The 21,146-nt window shown below is 36.0% G+C and overlaps 1 protein-coding gene across 1 annotated transcript in view; it reads right to left on the bottom strand.

The window, feature by feature from the left end:
- Positions 1-677: 677 nt before the first annotated feature.
- Positions 678-21,146, bottom strand: part of LRP12 (LDL receptor related protein 12) — a 49,354-nt gene continuing 28,885 nt past the window's right edge. Inside the window, exons 2-7 of the mRNA XM_074553653.1 lie at positions 20,937-20,993; positions 14,010-14,145; positions 12,362-12,564; positions 7,169-8,270; positions 6,209-6,341; positions 678-3,906 (exon numbers count right to left, since the gene is read on the bottom strand). Coding sequence (XP_074409754.1) covers positions 3,052-3,906; positions 6,209-6,341; positions 7,169-8,270; positions 12,362-12,564; positions 14,010-14,145; positions 20,937-20,993 — 2,486 coding nt within the window. The 3' untranslated portion in view covers positions 678-3,051. The remainder of the gene's footprint in view (positions 3,907-6,208; positions 6,342-7,168; positions 8,271-12,361; positions 12,565-14,009; positions 14,146-20,936; positions 20,994-21,146) is intronic.

The raw sequence follows: 21,146 nt of genomic DNA, 5'->3' as shown, positions 1-21,146 counted from the left end.
ATTTAATATATAAACTTCACTGAAACAGTATTTGTGTCCCAACCTGAACTTGATTTCCCTGGACTGAATCCAAGCTTTGGCACGAGTTCATGCTTTGACATTCAGACAGAAAGTGAACACATAATACAGTAACTAATTCCAGCATCCGCTCCAGGAACCTGTTTTGAAAGAAGAGTTATCAGCAACACTTGCTGAACTTGTACTGAAAATGAACTCTGGAAACAAAACAAGCCCTTGCACCATCTGAAGCTCAGTCATCCCTCCCTAATGTTTCAAATGACAAAAAAAAGTGTGGTATGTGAAAAAGAATGGTGACAAACTCTTTCCATGTTTAAATAACTTTACACGAGGAGAAAACTTGCCTCACAATAACCTAGATTCTTTAAAGCTGGCAGATGAAAGTGATTTCTTACAGAAAACAAGATAATTCTACAGTAAATATTTCTGACATTTTTTTCAAACTGCCCTAGTATTGTAGCACAGCTAAATCAAGAATGAATTAAACAAAATACTAATTCAAGCTCTCCAGCATAAAAAGAAACAGGGTAATAATGTCTTATCGAAACCCTCAATAAAACCAAACAAAACAAATGCAACCAATCACTCATGCATTACTCAAAAGAAAAATCAATCACTCCCTTTAATATCACTAAGAAAAAAAAAATCACTGCAACAAATTCACCTCATACAAATATGAATTTTATTTACAATTTTCAAATTATCAATCAAATCCAACTTCTCAGTTAAATGTGTAGCATTTTTCCTTTAAAACAAATTAAACGTTGTGTTCTTTTTACATCTGCAATATGGAGTCCATAGGTACATGCTATTTGGGGCATCTAATGGAACAAATTTAGATCACAAATGGAACAAATTTAGTGTGTTAAACACTGAAGGTATTCTGTGAAGACTCTTTCTTTAAAATTTATCTGCCTCAGGGACAAGCATTTCCACAACCACTTTCTAAAGACAATTAATCAGGAAGGTTTAAAAACCCAGTATTTTATACCAGGACATACTGTTCACATATACTTCAAGGTATGTTACCATGTTCCTATTGCAAAGCTGTCTGCTCTATAAGCAATGCTACTGAAATCAGACTAGAGCTTACCCACAGATTTAGATATTATTCAATGTGAATAAAAATGGCCATTGATGACTTTTACTTGAGTACGTGTAATTATGGGCCAACTTGTACCTGATCTGGTACCAGTGTGATGTGATCTGTTCTGAAACTTGAAACCGCATGGGTTGTTATAATAAAATCTTTTACAATTGTATTGCACATAAGGTTCCTCAAAAGCACAAATCTATGTCATTGCATCCTGAACTCAGAATTTACCTGCTAACTCACATGAAAAAAATCAACCAGATGGTAAAATTGTTTATTTTTCTCATCCCAGTGTCTGTGAATAAAGAGAAGAGGGAGAAGATATATACACTTTGGAATCCATTCAATTATTTGTTCCTTCTGCATGTGATTTGTACTTCAGAGATGAGGATTTAAAAAAAAATAAAAAGCCAGACAGACCTTGGATTTATCTTTAAAAGTACCTCAAAAACATAACAAAAATTCAATTTAATTTTGATACATATTAAAATTTTAGTCAGTTCTGCCCGACAGCATAACACGACAGAAATGCACAAGACTTTAAACATGCTTTAAAATGACATTCAACAAAGTATTTAAAATTTAATAAATAGCATACAATCACACACAAATACATTTCATACTGGATCTTTAAGCCTACTAAAAACAGACTGGCAAAGAATAAATAAAACAGTAGTTGACAGTTTTGTTTTTAAAAGGTGTAGTTTCTTGTTGTCACACTAGTAGCCACGTATTAACCTGCTTATCACAAAATTGGAAGTTACGAGCTTTTTTCCTCACTGATCTGTTTTGCTCCAACATGTAATATCATAAAAAGTACACTAAAAGGGTTTTCTTTTGGTTTATTTTAAACAACCAGTCTGCAACTGAGTAAACCAGTTTTTAAATACAATGAATAAATAGGGAATTAGTAAAGCAAATTCAATTGCAACAAAAATGCAACACCCCAAGAAAAGAGCCATGGAAATATATAGCCATTGCAATATTAGACAATAATAGTACTTAAAGTGATAGTGCTTGTGCACTAAGCTCATTAGAGACCTTAATATGATTTTAGTGCAAATCCCTTGAGACCAAACAAGCTTTATAACCTACAGTATTAGGGAAAGATCTATTACCAGTTGGAACTTATTCTGTAGTGTATTTGTACATATTGGATATTCAAAGAACTAACACATATTGTAATATCTTCGGCCCTTTTTTACTTCAAATCAAAAAGACTAATGACTGGGGATTTTACATACTATTTGGCTTGTACCATATTAGATTGCAGTTTAGGAAAGTCAGTGCTAAAAAAGCTTTTGCCATCACTTTATCTATTATGCCTAAATTTCAGATATCATTGCATTTTGTACTTCTGAAAGAAAAAGAATACTCCTGAAGAAAGTTTCTCCTCCCTTTAAGTAAGTTCACATTATGATGAAATTCAAGAATATTTAGACAAAGTGTTGAATAAACTCAAAGAAAAGTACATATTTTACAGTAACAATCCTTACCATATTTAGTATATTAAGTTACAAGTATGTTGGCAATAATACAACAGAGTCAGTTCCTAAAGGAAAATAATTCTGTACAAATTCACCTGTTAATATGGGGTTAAACAGGCAGCCACTAAGTCTTGAGCAGCCGTGTTTTGGGTTTGAACTATAGTACCAGGATAAACTAAATTTGAAACTAATGGGGAAAACTTCAGTTTAAAGAGTAATCCAATTATACTGGATACACACATTGTGTATTCAGAGCCATTAAAATGTTCACTCTTATAGTTCCATAATGTCATCCAGTATAAGAAAAGTTTAATCAACCACACAGGCTAAAACAGCTTTAACATAATGTTGTCCTGGATTTTTTAAAACTAAAAACTAATTTTAACTGTGAAGTACAAAACAATGACAGATATTGCTCCAACTTGTACACAATCTTTCCTAAACAATCCGTACCTAGCAGAGTAATAATGCCTCATCGTCACTAGTTTCGTTTTTCACTGTTGCCTCTAAGCAAGTGTCGGGTATCTGGGCAGTGTGTACGATGCCACAGCTCTCACAGGGGCCATCTCGACTGCATGACCTTACACTGTGATGTGCTGCACTGTAAGGCTGTCTAAGCCCTGGTCCTTGATCTGAGCTGAGATCAAGTAGAGGTCTTGAACAGTCATTCATGTCAAAGTCTGATGCTACATCAGAGACTGGAATTAACATTTCAACATCATCATCCTCTTCTCTTCCACTTACCCCATTATCAAGCTGTCTCAAAGGACTTTGGTTCTGATTCACTGAGCTTGATCTCCCTAAAGTAAAGCGTACCCAGCGCAAGCCTTGAGTCATACGGCTTAGTGCGCTCGAGAGCTGGTGGCGTGCGGGACTTGTGCTTGGGGGCTCTACACTGGTCACTTCTCTTCCACCATCCGTGCTGCTGCTCTGAGCAGAGGAACTCCCACACGCTCCCACTGGTGCTTCTATTGCTGTTGCAGGAGGGACTTTTTGAGGCAAGGTGGCAGCAACACCACCAACTGCTCCTGCTGTGTCTCTTCTGTCATTTTCTGTGTCTGTATCATCAGATTCAACTGAAAATAAACTTCTGTGAGTATTATTTCTTTCACCTTCTCTACTAGTACTTTGGCTGGCAACATCATCTCCATCTGCCGAGACCAATGCCAACGATCCAGAATGACGTGACCTCGCAAAATTAAATATTCGATTCCAAATGTTACTTGATCTGCCAGCAATAGGAAGTCTGATTGAGGTAAATCCAAGCTGAGATCGTACTGCCAGCCTGAGGTTTTCCAGAACTGAAGCCTAAATAAGAAGACAAGCAACAATCAAGCACTGATAGTCTGCTGGTATAACTATTATTATGCAAAACAGCATTTAACAAAGTTAAATGCAGAATCTTAAATATTACAAAATGTTGCATCCTTCTTAATAAGGATCTGGCATATGCAGCAAAAGGCTATTTAAAAAGACTATTTAAAAAAGTCATGACAAAAGTCTAGATGCTCTAGAGGAAAAACATAAACAGGCAAATTAAGTGGAAATACATATGCAAAGGCGATAAAAGAGCAATGACTTCAATACAAGGTATATTTCTGCCCTAAAAAATGATCTCTAAATAAAGACAATATGAAAACAAGGCACTATAGTCTGGATATGGAACACAGATTAAAGAAAAATACAACCACAGAGCCAGTAGAGCACGCACACAAAATCTGTTACAGTCTTACCAAAAAGATAGTCACTGTGGATTTTACAGTACAGCACAGAGAAATGTGTCTCAAAAAGTTTAGGATTTGTAAACAAAGTCTTCCAGAAAGATTTAACAAAGGTGGCCACCTTCTTTATCCACTACCATAGGGCTTCCTCAAAGGGACTATATTAAGTATCTTCTCCAGCAGAGGCTTATAGTTTGAATTTTTTCCTCCCTTTCTGATGTAATCAGTTAATTCCAGTTCCAAAATGCTTTAATGCTTCTGTTTAAATAAAATTACCTTATGTGTTCTAAACTATAAATTTCCCAAATTCAGTATACATTTTCTAGTGATCCAGCTACAGAAGAATGCATACCTGAATTTTCCTGTTTAAAATCCTGTACAACTATTCAACTGTAAGGTAACATAAACATAAGAACACAAACTCCTTTATCTTGGAGATCCCTGACTTAGAGAAAACACTGCCTCAGCTAATAAGATCTTCCAGGTGCCCATCATTCTAAAAATATTCACAAATGTGTTTAATTTAGAGGATAAAGCCCATATTCACGACTTTTCATTAAGATTATGGCAAAAAAATTAGAATATTCTTCAGAAGAGTCATTCCCTGATTAAACCCTTAACATACATGCATGTACTTCCCTTAATTTATAAAAACTGAAATTTAGTGTTCTCATGCTGTCACCTTCATCTCTCTTCCACCATCCTTCAGACAGTGCTTCTTCAGGAAGCACTGGTTTGTTCCAAGTTATCTGTATGACAACTGCATTGTCTCCAGAGACTTTCCTAAGCTAACCCTACCTCAAGAGACTTGTGAACACAGATCCACCATAAACTGGTGAAGGTTAATTTTTTTGGAAAAGAGGACAGCAAGACAAATTTGTAAAAGTACAGAACTGGTTTGAAACAGGAACATACTGATCTTTATTATAACCACAGTAATCTACTGAAAAAGAACAAGGGATTCTACAGTGTTCACTACAGACAATTATTAGATTCATTAACGAAGTTCAGTGCTAATTTAGCTATCCAAAAAATCTTTACAATGTTTCCTTAAAGCTTCTCATGCAAATTGCAATTTATTTTCCTCTTTTCCTCTAATCTTTTGTGGCAGATCCCAGCTGCTTGTGAACATGTGAGCATGAAAGAACATGCAATAGTAATGCAATCTTTTCTTACCATAAACTTTGCTGTATTAACTGCAACACAATATAATTAATGCCAACTCTAATAGAACACACCAGGATTCCCAGACTAAGACTTCTATTTCTCTCAAGAGCTTTATAACTGTAAGACATTTTTTAACTCCTTGAAAAGCTTTTTGAGAGAAACTCATTTATCAACCAAGTAAGAAATGCACTAATCATCCATCTCTGAATCTGGGTGACTAGAAACTATTGACTGCCATTTACTAGCTTTTGCTTTATTACTCATTCATGGTAATTTTATATGATATGACATCCTGTCTTTCCCCATCATCTTGTTATGCACAGCAAGCATGAACATACCTACACACTGTGCATGTGAACTACCGTTCCACATTAGAAGTCTAGGTCTTCTTTCCCAAATTGCAAAGTGCCATCTTGCAATCTTTATTTTCACAACAGTAACACAGAATATACAATTAGATCTACCAATCTATTACTTTTCATGCAAGAGGGGGTTCTATAGTGTGCATTACTGGCATTGCCAACAAAAGAAAGCCTGCAGAGGAAACTGTGGTGTTACTGTACCATTGATTTTGTTCAAGGGCTAATCATTTGTATAACACTATTGACTTGAAAGGAGAAAAAGGAAATGCTAAAGAGGAAAAGGAAGCAGATGAAAGTTAAAATATTTTTATTTCAGTCTCCCTAAAATATAAGGGGTCTGCCTGGTACTTTAAATCTTACCTGATTTGGGGAACAAACAGGGAAATCTTCAACTGGTGGAATTAAACCCTGGGCAATTAATTGTCCATAGGATGGAGGAGCTTCTCTTCTTAACAGCTCAGCCTCAACCCTTGACAAATGAGTTTCAAATGACCTTTCAAAGAGAAAAGAAATTCCCGAATACATAAGACACTGATTTATATATATACACATATATATATGAATGAATGAAAGTACATCAGACTATTATAATCTGAAATAAAAACTTCAGAAGATGAAGTTTTGCTAATTTAATTGAAATTTAATTGGCAAAGAATATAAAGGCATTCCTGTGAGTCTGTCCAGCTGAAATGAGAGCAAAACCACAAATCTAACAATAAATTTATTTAAAATAATCAAACCAGCTCAAACCCATGAGCTAAATATAAAAAGCACCACAAGTAACACCTGTATTATTGTAAAAGACTGAAGGATATGTAATCCTGGTGTGAATCAGCCTACAAGAGAAGAAACATGCTGTTATATACAGAACTGTGATACCAATTGCAAATTCATTAACTGCAGTTTCCCCAAACTTCCTTTCTGGTAACACCATCTGGAGCTTTAACCCTCTATAGCGAAGTGATCAGGATACTTCTATCCCCTTTTCTTCACTGGGGTAGTAGTCAGTCCCTGGAACAGGCTCCCCAGAAAATTGGCTCCCCAGCCTCCAGAGTTCAAGGAGCATCTGGACAATGTTCAGCCATAGGTCCTAGCAAGTTTTAGCTTCAGATATCCTGCAAGAAGTACGGAGTTGGACTTCATATTCCTTATGGGTCCCTTCCAATCTGATAAAGTCTATGATTAACAAACCTCTTTTTACTATCAAAGGAGCAATGTCTTTACAAATCACGTGCAACAATATCCGTATGGCAACAAAACTGCTTCAAGTACAAACAGAAGAAAACACCCCAATATTTAATAGAGTTGAGTTCTACTTACCTTCGCTCAAACATCCTGAGTGAGTACAATTTACAAGTACATCCCAGTGCGATGACAAGCAGCAATCCACAAATAAGACTCCCAATGACAGCTGCAGTTATCACTCTAGTGGGCACAATGACTGGGCAATTCTCTTCGTCACTGCCATCGCCACAGTCATCTTGAGAATCACAAACCCAGCTCTCAAACACACAGCGGTTGTTTTTACAGTGAAAATTGCCTGGCTGACAGAAGAAACAATTCTTTTCATCCGAACCATTAGGGCAATGATTCTGGTAGTTGCAGCGATCTGAACGAGGGTAGCAAACACCATTTCGAGAGCAGGGAAACTCATCTCTTTGGCACATGGTGCAGTTGGTTTCATCCCTTCCATTTGGACAGTGCCAGTAGCCGTCGCAGCGTTGCTGCTCTGTGTAGCACCCCCAATTCCCTCCGCATGGGATTTCCCAGGGCAAACAGAAGCCATCAACTTGATACGTTGCATTGAACCCTCTTGCAGCATTCACTTTGTCAGCACAAAAATGAACTCTTATTTGTCCTGAGGATGAAACAACTGTGAGCGGAGCATGAGAGTCAAATGCTGTCAGTACCCGCAACAGTCTCCGTGGATTCTCCTCCAATCCATCATATATTTTGACATAGTCTCCGTAACCTGTACCATCAAGTTTAAAATCAGTGAATCGCAAAATTACTTTGCGATGATCACCAGTGTCTATCAGCCAGGTGCAGTTGCTGCCAGGTGGGTAGAAGTCAGGATAGTTGGGAGAACTGAAAGTACCATAAAAGTATTTTAACCACTGTCCACATGTTGGCACATCACAGTCTATTTCATCTCCCAGGTCAAGACAATCAATGTTACCATCACATTTTAAAGATTCTGGAAGGCAAGTGTAAAGCTTGGTGAAGCGGGAAAGACACTGGAACTGATCGGGTGCACAAGGCTGAAAGGAAGCAGCTGTCGGAGGATTAGCTTTGGCACAGATTTCCTCGTCCGAATTGTCTCCACATTCATCCATATTGTTACATTTCCAACTTTCTGGAATACACTTCCCATTAGCACAATGAAACTGGTCACAATCACAACTTGGTTCATCAGATTTCCCTGTAAGTTAAAAAAAATATTTCCTTAGAGTTTAGCTCTTTATGGTTTGTGTTGTGTTTATTTGCTGCACCAGGTACTCCAGAAGGGCAAAGCAAATGTCTGAAGTGCCTTTAAACCATGGCAACTTTTAGCAAATTCAAGACAAAACAGGTTTTTCAAGTCAAAATTCCATCAACACATCAGCATGGACTTTATCCTTAGCTGATTTCAGTCAAATAACTTTAACCCAAGCAAGAAAACAATGCTCATTTATAGCTATTGAGAAATTTGACTTCAAATATGCTAAACATAAGTTAGAAAAACACTCTCTCATCTATCACTCAAAATACAGAAACATTTTGTGCTGCAGTACTGGTTATCACCTCAAATTCTTTCCCAGAAAAGCAGAGAGACTGTCTCCTACTTTTGGAGGTTCCTACTTTGTACCAAAGGATCTAAGGCAAGAGAGAAGCTGACAGCTGAAGATTACATATTATCACCAACCACAAAAAGAAACCTCTGCCCTCTCCTGTTCCCACTGTTTGTTCCTGTCTCTCCTGCAGCAACTAAGATGGGAGTGCAGCAAATGCAAAAACACAGGCATGCCTTTACTTATTAAAGTTCCAGCCATGTTGAATACAGAAGCATACCTGGAATCCAAGTTATTTCAACTCTGCAACAATTCAGCTGAGTCAAACACCGCTGCATAATTTTCAATCAGTTATTTCTACAAACCACAGTACAGACTGTAAAATTTGCTATAAAACAAACTGTCATGGTCAAAATATTTAAAACAAGTCTGCAATGCAGATGGTCCTACACAACAGTAATTCAGAAAATAAACTAGACAAAGATGCATTCATTCTAAGGAACACTTTACCTAAAGTTTTAATAAGGAAACAGGAAAGGCAGCATGATAAACTCACTGAATCCTAATGCCCATGAAGAAGCATGTTTTATCTTTTTTTACAAGGGAACAATTCAGATTGGAATGGAGGCCATCTAATAAAATCATCTGCTCAAAACAGGGTCAACTGGTGTTTGATTAGGCTCTCCAGGGCCTTCTCCAATCAAGTATTTTTAAAGTTCCAGTGCTTTGCTATACAACATGATAAAAGTTTTCACAGCTAGCTTGAGTTTTTCTTGCTGGAACTAATCTGCTGTGATAGGTCAAGTCATATCACACTTTTGTTCTCTTTTTTTTTTCTTTCTTTAATACTTAAAAAGCATTGAAAATAAATACACTAGCTTAAAATAATAATTTTTCTTTAGAGAAGTACAACACAGTTTTAAAATTTCACAAATGCTTAGGCTTTTAAAAAGTGAATGCATGGTAAAATGAAATCATCAAGAGTGATAAATGTTTTATGTACTGCTGAAGAATGTTTAAGTCTACAAATTTGCTTTCAGAGACTGAAGAATGAAAGGAGAGCAAAATGTATGTGTTGTCAGTGACTAATTTTCAGAATATGTTCATTTCACACCAAAAAAATCCAAAGAACAGATGCAGTATAAAGCATACCATCTTCTTGTTCTGTTATAGATATGTAAGTATTTATAGTACATTCAGACATACATATGGTTGACAATATTAGCATGGCAAAGTTGGAACCTTGACCTTGAATTTAGAACCTGTAGAACTGAACTGCCAGACTAGTCCTACCTAAATTGATTGACTAAGCTCTATAGCTGGAGGTAATAGAATAGTAGGTAGGAGGTAGCAGAATAAGAGATAGGAGAAGATGCATCATTGAACCTCATGTTCAGCCTTCCAGTACTGATTATAATCTAGCTCAGTCCTTATGCATTGCAGAACCTGGAAGAGGTTGAGAAGAAAGCTTTAACACAGAGTTATAAATATTGGGATGGGAATATTGCAGTAACAAAACAAATACAATTTCAACCCAAGCTCTTCCTTCAACAAGCTTTTAAACATCCCAGAAAAAAGCAGGGATACTTGATCTTGGTTTAGCATTTTTAATCACCAATCCTGCAATCCTTACATGAAGAAAATTTACCAATGAATCAAAAATTAGAGTCTTAAAAAGATAAGAGACGTACTAAATACGTACTAACTTTGGGAGCTGTACCACAAAAGACTTCAGGATAGCACAAGATGATTAGCAGCACCTATACACAGTTGTAGCCAAAGGACTAACACAATTCTTCCCTGTGTTTATAGGGGCCATTGACCTCTTAGTGCATTAAGTAACTTTATTTTCCACTCTACATCACCATTAGGAAACTCTATCTCATTTCAACTCCTGTAATTTAAAAGGCTGATAAATAAGTAGTGGGAGGAGGACAGAGGGAAGAAAGACAAATAAAAGTGGCCCAAAATTTACTTTCTAGTCCAGTACCCTTACTACCCATAAAGCTTTTTTCTTTCCTATTACTGGTTTAAGTTAAATACGAATATTTACTTATTATTTTTTTTAAGCAAGAATTAATTCAAACAATTCACTAGATCTGTGTTCCACATCAGATGTTAAACATGGGGCTCCCTAATGATCACTTTTGTACTTGGAATCTGTAGTGTTTTGATCATTCCAGCATAGATAGGCCTCACTTGCATCCAAGTAACTGATGTATTATTTTTTCCCCCTTTTTCTACGATGACTTGCCAACTTTGAGAGTAGCCTTAAAAACATTGAATTAAATAATCTATTGAGGTGTTAATCTGAGAACTACTGCATGATGCTAATGAGAAGAAACCAAACATAATGGCATAGTTGAATGCATAGCAAATGCATTAGCATTTCAGTAGCCTTTTTTGACACTAAAAAGCAGAAATGACCAGATGATTATTAAAGCAACTGTCAACTCTTCCCCCATGTACAGGTTAGTTTAAAACATAAAAAGACCACTCTGATCACTGAGACACTATACTTTCTCCTCAACTGTGAAATACTTCCTAAGTATTGTATCAAACATAGGGAGGAAACTCAAGCCGAAGTTTCAGAAAGGCTTGCTTGCTAAAAAAATTAACAAATGTCCCCAAAATAAAACTTATTTCTTTAGAAAAAGACATTTATAAACACAGGATTAAAGTCTTAAGCACTCTAATCTACAACACAAAATAGAAGATATCAATTAATAGAAAAAACTGCTTGTTACTGGAAATGTTAGAGCTTCTTCCAAGAGGGGTTACATAATGTAATTGTCTCAAGGTCAGAGAAAAAGAGAGGAAAGAGGAAAAATTCTACAAAGCCCATGGCTTAACTTCCCTACCCATTCCACACTTTTATCCAAGGTATCTTTCCTTCTCAAAGCCCCTCAGGAAGGAATGCTGCCTTTCCTCTGCACCTGCTCCAAGAGGGAGGTGAAAAGGGCAGAAGCTGATGCCTGACACAGGCAGCAGTGCTCCCCTGGCCACTGGCAGAAATGGCAGCACAGGATGTCTGACTGGCCAGGGGCTTCTTCCCTGCTCCCTGACATGTTTTTGGTGAGACAGTGCACAAAACCCAGGTAGAACACTGCCCTGAAAGCTGGGCCACAAACCAGTCTCAAACTATTACTACTGATAAGTAGTTCTTATCACATCCTGTAATTACATAAGAAAAATTTTGCATGTACAGAACCATGTCTGCACTTGGTTGGAATCTATCAATGGGGAGGAGTTTTTTTAGATTTATTTTTTAAAAGATAGTATGCCTTCTGGAGATGGGAAAAATGATGCAAATTCTGTGAGAAATGTCAAAACAAAAAAATCCTGCCATTTATTTCCTCTCTCACTGTATTTATGATACTCAGAAGTTTACCCAACTTCTTCAATAAATTAATTTTTTGTCTGGTGAAAAAATTTCAAATCTTACTATGTTTAAAGAACTTCCAGGTGCCTACAACAACTGGCTAACCTTTTCTTTCCAAATACTATTCAATGTGCTTATTGTTACTCCTACTTTGAATATTCACATTGTGCATGGGATCAAAATACATTACCTAATCTGTATTTTCTCTGATTTCAATAGACCTTGAGGTGACTACAGGAAAGACCCGTAGTCAGTACTGCACTCTGTTAATTCTGAAGGAAGTGATGGAGAAAGTAGTTCTTGGAACAGGAAAGAAAAAGTGAAACCATAAAATTATACAAGGTATCATTTGAAACATACCAGCAAAGTAGGCTAATCTGAAGCCTTTTCTGGAGATGCTATCATCTGAATGAAACCTTATCCAAACATGATCCTGTGAAGAGATGTATGGTGAGGGAATGGAAGAGCCACATGCTCTATAGCCTTCAACATTCTTGTAGCTTCCAATTGTTAACCAATCTGAGCTGCATCGTCGAGATCCCTGAACATCAAAATCTTGAAAGCTGAAAAAGAGAAAAGGTCAAAATTGCCACTAAAGGGAATATAACAGAAACAAGATGCTAAATGAAAATTAGCTTGAAGTTCTTTTTGAAATAAATACTTCTTCTTCTGAAATAAAAAGAGTAGCTTCTCTCCACCCATGTAGAAATAGGGTTTAACCTTGTGCTGATACTTTTATATTATGAGGTCAGCAAGGATCTATTATGTCTAACAAAATATTGCACCCACCACTTAAAGAAATGCAATTTTGCTACAAAACCACACACTGTCTTAATCTAAAATTCTGGTAATGAAATTGTCCTTATGTGTCCCATTTAATGACTTTCATACACTACTAAGTGATTTTAACTCAATTTTCACCAGAATTTTAGCTAATGCTACACTTATGGCAGTAGCATGATTTGAAATTATAAATACATCTAAATTGTTCAAAATTATGTTTTAAGATAAGACTTTCTCCCAGCTGCACTACTTGGCTATCCCAGCATTATGTCATGGACTGCCATGGTATGGCAGCACTCGGTCAAGACAAGCCGCCATGGTAATGACGCGTGAGGAGGAGACTGCAAAACAGGTCTGTACAGACAACAGAGCACTATCAGAACTGAAATGTGGGATGTATGAGTGGAAGAAAACAACATGAAAGAAAAAAAGAGTTTTACTAAAAATAAACAGTATGAAAAGTTTAGAAAGCATTCTAGTAGCTGGACAGTTTTACCTACTGTACACTGCATTTATGCCAGTCAAATATTTAGTAGAAAGACTGTTTAAATTAAGAGGCAGAATTTAAACAAGTAACTGATGTCAAAGTAAATACTTCATAATGAAGAGCAGTTTCTTAGGTCAACAAGTCTGAACTGGAAACTGAAAAAAATATGCAGGTAATGCAGTTTCATAATCAGTCTATGAAGCACTACTAATTTGTATGTTGATGCTAAAAGAAATCAGTAGTCAAAAATGAACTCATGAGAACTTGAATCCACAAGTTTTTTACATTACTCCTCTAGAAAAGTTACAAGATATGTGAAACTGTGAGGAACTCCCTGCATTAAAACTCAGCCTTTCCTAAGCTGCTATCTATTGACTTGCTATTTGTCTCTAATGTTTTTAAACACATCAAGAAACCTCAGAGCAATGAAGCATTACAGCATTTAGTCACATTTACTTACATACTTTTTAATGAAAAATTCCTATGTTTCAGACACACAGAAAAAATGCAATTAAATGAGCACACCAAAATTTTTTCTAGTCAGTGATTGTCCAGCTAAAAACAAATGCTACATGACTGTGTGCAGGCAAATCAGATAAAAGGAAAGGCAAAACCCCGACAGAACTGAAATTCTTCACTTACAGGAAGGAAGAGAAAACTGGTATGTACAAGTGGCAGCTAAAAATGTCTGGTTAGTACTTCTTCCACTCACAATGGATATTACAGGAGCACTGTTACCTTATAGTAATGATCTCCCCTGGGTTGGCATGGATGTACCAGCTACAGTTAATTCGGGCAGGATACTCAGAGGGCCACCCTGGACTTGTGATTGTCCCGCTTGGTGATCGAATTTGTTCTGGAATATCTCCACAAGCTAAAAAAGACATATATATTGAAAGCATCTTGATTAATTCATTTTTTAAAAAAGCCAGTAGGACAAAAAACCCCGTTCAACCAATCATCACCTAATCAGGGAGAACAGAGTGAGTTAGATGACATACCAATTAAAAGACCCACAACTTCTAAAGGAGTTTGTAATGGAACACGTTGGCCAAAAGATGTTTTCCAATGCTGCCAGTGCAGCAGTTTGCACTTATGTTAATTACCATTACAGATTAAAAAAGATTATTCTATGTGGACTTTTATAACTTTATTAGGTTAAAGATTTTTTTATTTTTAAATTTATTTTTAGTCTTTATAAAGATTCAGTTCAATTTAACCATGCATTAACACCTTTTACTGACAAGTGTATTAGAAGGTGAAAAACAAATTAAAGCTAAATAATCAAGCAGCTGGGATTTCCTCTCTTGGGCAGACCCAGTGTTTGACCATCAATTAAATATCTTCCCCCTTCCAGCTCTTGGCATGGAAATGATCTCCATAATACACAATTCCAAATGCTTGAAAGGAAAAGAGCACTTACTGTAGCAGAGAGACCTGCACAACTACATTTCTGATAATGGACTAGAAAGCTTACATTTATGGGTGTAATTATATGCAACTGAAATAGCTCAGTCATTTGTACTCTTACTTTATTATAGGTGTAGCTTCCTGCACTGGCCTTAACTCAGCTGCTGCTCCTTCCACAGCTGGAGTCTTGTTAATTCTTCTGATTTTATTTCAAGTACATACTTACACTTTGTGGATTTTTTTTCCTGTTTTGCCCCCCTCTTAACAGCCTCATATCCAACACCTGTCATAGAGCATATACACAACCTTCACATAAATAGAAAGGCTGGAATACTCTCACTGCAGAGCTTCAAATTATGAGGAAGTCTCAGTGGAGAGAAAACACATTAAAAATAACTACCCTCTGTGTTTTTATTTTTCAATTTTATCACTGATAGTCCAAAATCTGCCAAGCTGCCAAAGTTACTGGTAGCCCAGTATTGTCTGATCATCAAAACCTTTTAGAATTCCTATTTGATTAAAATATTCAATCAGAACTGATGAATAAACAAATATGATGAAGAATGAACTGCATTTATAACAGTGGAAAAGCTGCAATAATGTAATTTGTGGACAGGTTACTTTTTTCTATTTGTATACATAATCAAATAGATTTGTATACATAATCAATAATTATTTAGCTTTTAAAATAATTTTGCAGTACTATAGGGACCTGAAATTATAATAAGTTATAATATTAAATTATTATTACAGTACTTCTATATGGAATTACAAATACATTTTAAAATATATTTTAGAAGGACTAAAAGACAAAAATGCTGAGTTATGTCTGAATTTTCTAAATTAATTTAAATACCACAGCAAAAACTCAGGAAATTTTCTATTTTCCTGTATAGCTGTAAGAGAAAAATGCTTTAAATATTTTTTCACATGCTTTCACATGTTTTTAGAGCTTTAGTCATACTTCACAGTTAAATATTAACATAATGTAGGACACAGGAGCTGCCCTAATATCTTGGGATGAAAGTCACAAAATACAGAAAGATATTATTTAATTTGAATATGCAATCATTCTTTCTTTTTAATTTTTGAGCAAACCCTATAGGTGGTGCTCTAACACCATGATAATTTGGAACACAGCTCCTGTGTAAGGATCTTTTGATACTTAACATTTGTTCAGGCAATAAATGTAAGGACTTGAAAGTAAAGCTGGTTATTCAGTTGTTAAAAGTAAAATAGCAGTTTGAACAAAACCAAAAAACATACAGAACAAAAACATGAAAAAAGGAGAAGAATGCGTAAGACATTTTATACCAAGCTTGCAAATGCTGGCAATAAATCCATATACTACTTGGTTACTACTGAAATAGTCCCCAGCTTCAAAGAAGTTGCCTACAAGTAAAATTTACACTACAACATACACATGCTATCAGATATTTCCAAACTGATGGACAAAATTTTGTAACTGAGAACTTCTAAAAAAGCCATTAAGTTTACCTGACAAAGGAAACTTTGCACTAAAATACATTTAAAAAAATCCATTCAACATGGGCTTATTCAGTTTTACAGCGTTCACCTCCAAAAACATTTACATGCTAAACCCTACAGCACTACAAACAGTAATGTATTTCTACACAAGTGTGAATGGAAGAAATTTCACATGGAAATCCTGTACAACCAAGGTAGTACTTCCAGAGCACATGAAAGCTTCCAGTTTTACTCAAACTCAGGATTTTTTTGTCCTTTGCAGAAACAACCTTATCCCTGTAATTTCTACATGCTTTTATTAAGATGTCTTTTTCTCTGTTTGCAGTAAAGCTCACACTACTGAGCTGAGAGCAAAAGATGATCATTTGCAACAGCACCCACCATGGGGAGAGAGAAGCAGACTATGGAGGGCACAAGGAAGCAAGAATGACCACAGGCACAGTAACACAGGGTGAACAAAACTGTACAAGTGCTGTAGAGGAGAAAACACTGAAGAAAGTATTCCTGTGACAGTGGGGAATCAAAAAAAGGGAAGGGACTTGAAAAGCCAATTACAGCTTTCTTAACTTCAAGTTGGCTAGACACGCTAAACACATTTACATACTTGATATATATTCATGCACTAAAAATCTCTTACTTATTACTCAAGAGACAACAGAAATCTGTTTGCTTAAAAAGTGTATAAAGGTCAAGATAACTGTGCAGAAACTGCACTTCAGAAGTGCAGTCTTTTTGAGAGAGAATAATTTCTCAGATAAATTTTTTAAATCAAGGATAACCTTCTGAAATAGAACAGCTTTAAAGGAATATACTTTCTAAAGATAATAGCAAGCCTTTAAAATCAGTTCCTGACTCTCTGCCTAACAAGGATGCTTCTCCTACACCATAGTAGACTATAGTGTAAAATACACTTTATTCATGTATTTGTAAACATGCAGAATGCAAGCAACATCACGAAGGATATGGGATTAAAAAATTCCAACTGGCAGTAAAACAGAAATGCATCAATAGAGGCAAACATCCTTACTTTAAGCTGAGGAAAACTTGGACTTTTAATCTCGATTGCTAGCAGTGCTACAAGCATTTGTCATACAGGTTAGTTGTGTCTAGGACAACTTAAAACTACAGGTAAACTGATTAGGTTTAGAATAATTTATTTAAAGTATTAAAAATACATAAGAGAACAGCAGAATGAAAATTAGACAAGTCGGGATAAAAGGAAATGAGTCTGCAATCAAGGCAGAAGCACAAAAGAAATTGAGAAGGTTGCATCACAAAGAAGCAAAGACACCCAATGATGCATGCCCAAGATGTTTTCAAATCTCATGCTAGTGGCTGTAATATTTGGAGGGGAGAACAAATTCCTCCTGCACAACCATTTCTACGTGAGTGTTGTGTCTGCTTACGTTCCCTTCAATGCCCTAGTATTCTTTGGCACAATTCTGTTCATTCATCTCCTACCTGTTTCAAACTCTTTCCTTTGATAACCTTTACTCTATTAAAAAATCTATTTACAATTCTGCTTGTTACTCTGATATAACTGTTCAGTAAATTGCAATACTGCAATTAGGACTGAGGACGTTTCACATATTACAGTGTAAAATAATGGTGAAAAGAGCTTGCACATAATTTTCTAGTGTATATGGATTTTCCTGTAGACCTTTTAAAAACAGACAAAACAATTCTTCTAATTTCCCTCTTCCTGAAATTTTTTTACCATCCCAGATTACAGAACATTATTGTAAACTACAGGATGTTGACTGGTAAACAGAAGAGAGCCAATTAAAAGTTTACTGTACCAAATTCAACTAGCAAGTTATAAGAAAATAATTAAGAAACCTATGCAAAAATTCTGTAGCAAGATCTTGAGAAGTAAAGTACCTGTACTAAGAGTGAACAACATGTCAAGGAAAAAAGTCACTTCAGAAAAGCAGGGAGAGGGAGATTAGGGATTTATCTTCACAGTAATGCCAGGAGATTAGTTGAAAAGATAAAAGAATTAGCTTTCAATGTGAACCACAGGATGATAAGGTATGCATTATATTGGACATGGTAAGGACATGAATGCAGCTGGATAAATGATCTGAAGGTGTTTAAAACAGCTTAGAGTAAAAAGAGAATAATGTTGTGATAAAGTCTAAACCGTGAACAGAGAGGATAATTATTGCATTGTAACTCTCAGGAGCCACTGAAAGTCTTATGTGAAGCACTACAGGGGAAGAAGGCATGGGAATCTTTGCCTCCAGGTCAAGCCAAAAGGCTTTAATTTAAAATGCCCTTTGCTCTGCAATACAGAGACATTTGCAGTAAAAAGAAATCATTTTATTTATATATGACAGTGCTGCAGCTCCTTAAAATGTAGAGTGAGGGGTTGGGGAGATGGGGACTTGGTTTTGCAATCATGACAATTATGGCTCAACATACCTCAAAGACAGACATGAAAATATTTCTGAGCTCTGTAGTGATCACTTATATGCAAAGAGACAACATTCCACTAATTGCTGCTGGCAGAAAAAGCATGCTCATATATAGAGGGGTACCTGTAACTTGGCAATGTAATATCCAGCAGAAGCATAAATACTGAAGGCCACAAAGGTCTGTGCTATTAAAATGTAATTTAGTAAGGCAGGTCATGTAGTCTTACAGCAGCAGCATAACAGGAAATCTACCATCAAGACAAAAGTTTCATTTTAAATCCTGTCTTTGTACAACTGTCCAAGACAATCGCTTGCTTGGTTTCAACACCAGATGAAAGCTGGATTTAGAAAGATTAAAAGCCAGATGTCTTTTGTTCTATTTTACAGAAGCTCAACTTAAAATTGTTCTGCTAAATATAAAGTTGTCCAGGTATGCTTAATGAAACATATAATCTGCAAGTTAGAAAATACATTTGGGAGACCCAATTTATTTAAAAGGAACTAAAAAATTAATTTTATTCATCACCATCTTTTATACTTGGGCTATGAGCTTAAAATTTAAGATGTACATACAAAGAGCAGTAAGGAAAATGCTACAGGGTCAGTCTATATGCTTTCTTGAGGTTGCTCTCAACAGATCACCCCTTCCCCATTACCTCAAAACTCACCAGTGAAGAAGTTGCACTTTGTATTAAGAAACAAACTTATGAGTACAGTACTTTTCCCATCTGGAAAGCTATTTAAAAACACAAGAATATCAGAGATACCTTTTTTGTTTTGGTTTGGGGTTTTTTTTGGTGTTTTGTTTTGGGTTTTTTGGTTGTTGTTATTATTATTATTTATTTCTAAATGGATCTTTCTTCTCAGTAGTTAAAGTTCTATCTACCAGCTGCTGTTATCTTGCGTACAAAGTACGTTGTGTTCTGCTCTTCTTGGCACTGCCTATTCAAGCATGCTGGCCAAAGTACTGGAAGCAGAGTCAAAAATTCCATTCACCTCTTGCCCAGCAGATGCTTTTCTGCCTGTATTGTGACTTTTGACACAACCATTGCAGTCAACAAAGGTGTGAGGGGTTGTTAAAACATACTCTGAACGCTGCATAGCGAGATTTTAAGTTGACTTAGCGTCTCTCATCCATTCCAATTCCAGCAATAATTGCTCAAAGAGAAGCAAGTAGCTATGTAGGCATTTTTTATTTACAGTGTGCCATAAACGCAGTACATGTGATCCTTGGTTAACCAGTACTACTAAAATGCAACAGCATTCTTCATGATGCAGCACAAGAATGGGTAAGAAAGATCTTCTATAAACAGACTTTTAACAGTCCTTGAGTGCTGAACAATAAAAGGCAAATAGAAAGCAGTAGGTGTAACAGAGACCACCCACTGACCATAAATTTATCCAAAAACTCAACCACTGAAGCAGAAGTAGCACCGTAATGTTTAAAGCAATACCACAAGGATAGCTACAGTGAAATGTACAAGTTGTTCTCAAAAAGGACAACTTTGCATTTTGACTCTTATTTTAGGAGAAGGAGGTATGGAAATCAGTCTGAATTCTAGGGATTAGAGGCAGCTTTCCTGGGGAAAAAATCAGGCTTGTATTCTGCTACCTGCTGAGGAGCCTTTATCTCCCTGTTTGCACATATTCTGGGTATCTGTATGATAAACCACGCCCAGCAGCTGCTGACACTGCACAGCATCTGAAGAACAAAGACTGCACACCAATGCCTCAATGGCCACACATCCCATCACTAACACACAACAGACGTGGCTGCAGCTGCTGCCCAGAAAAGGCCTAAAACGGACTTATTGGAAGGGAACATAGAAACCTTTGAGCTGCTTTTATACCCTCTCTGCTCCCAGCATCTCATCAGTTTCTCAGTTTCATGAGTTCTAAATTTTTTTCTTGTATTAAAGAAACTGTGCAGCCAAGTGTACAGTCATTTCAGTTAAATCTAATCAGGTGAAATGCATAACTCTTGGATTTACGTTATTTCATAGCAGCAGTGTCCAAAATTACATTTCAGTAAATTTCATTTCACAAAAACTTCCCTGTGGAAAGAAAATATCAATTCAACTTAAACCAACTTTTCTCTTAGTTCAATGTTTGTATGGAAAAATAATTAAGCAGTCCACTTAGAAAGGCATAATCTGTTCATGAGCATGCAGGTATCAGTTTTATCTTATGAGAATTTTTCCATGTTCCAGTTGCTTCATTCCTTATTACATGCTGCAAAAGGCAGTAATAATTTTTATAGCCAAATATCTCTTCATAAGATACCAGGTGGCTTTCAATATTTACTATTTAAGTCATGCATGAAATTTAAACATTACAAAAAATGACTTACCCGTTGACACTCCTGAAATATGCACATTTTCAGAATGTTCTGCAAGAGCACCATTTCCTAAAATTAAACATAATGAATAAGCTAATTTCCAAGATAAAATTTGTAAAAATTCTTCAGATACCTTTTTACAGAACAGAATGAACAAACCTGAAGTTCTTTTAATTAATATTAAACATGAAAGGTCCAACATAAGTTTTATCATAAATTAAA

Source organism: Zonotrichia albicollis, chromosome 1 (assembly GCF_047830755.1).
Source record: "Zonotrichia albicollis isolate bZonAlb1 chromosome 1, bZonAlb1.hap1, whole genome shotgun sequence".
Classification (NCBI taxonomy): domain Eukaryota; kingdom Metazoa; phylum Chordata; class Aves; order Passeriformes; family Passerellidae; genus Zonotrichia; species Zonotrichia albicollis.
Note: the sequence above shows the minus strand (reverse complement) of the source record. Positions and strands in the feature narration are given on the sequence as shown.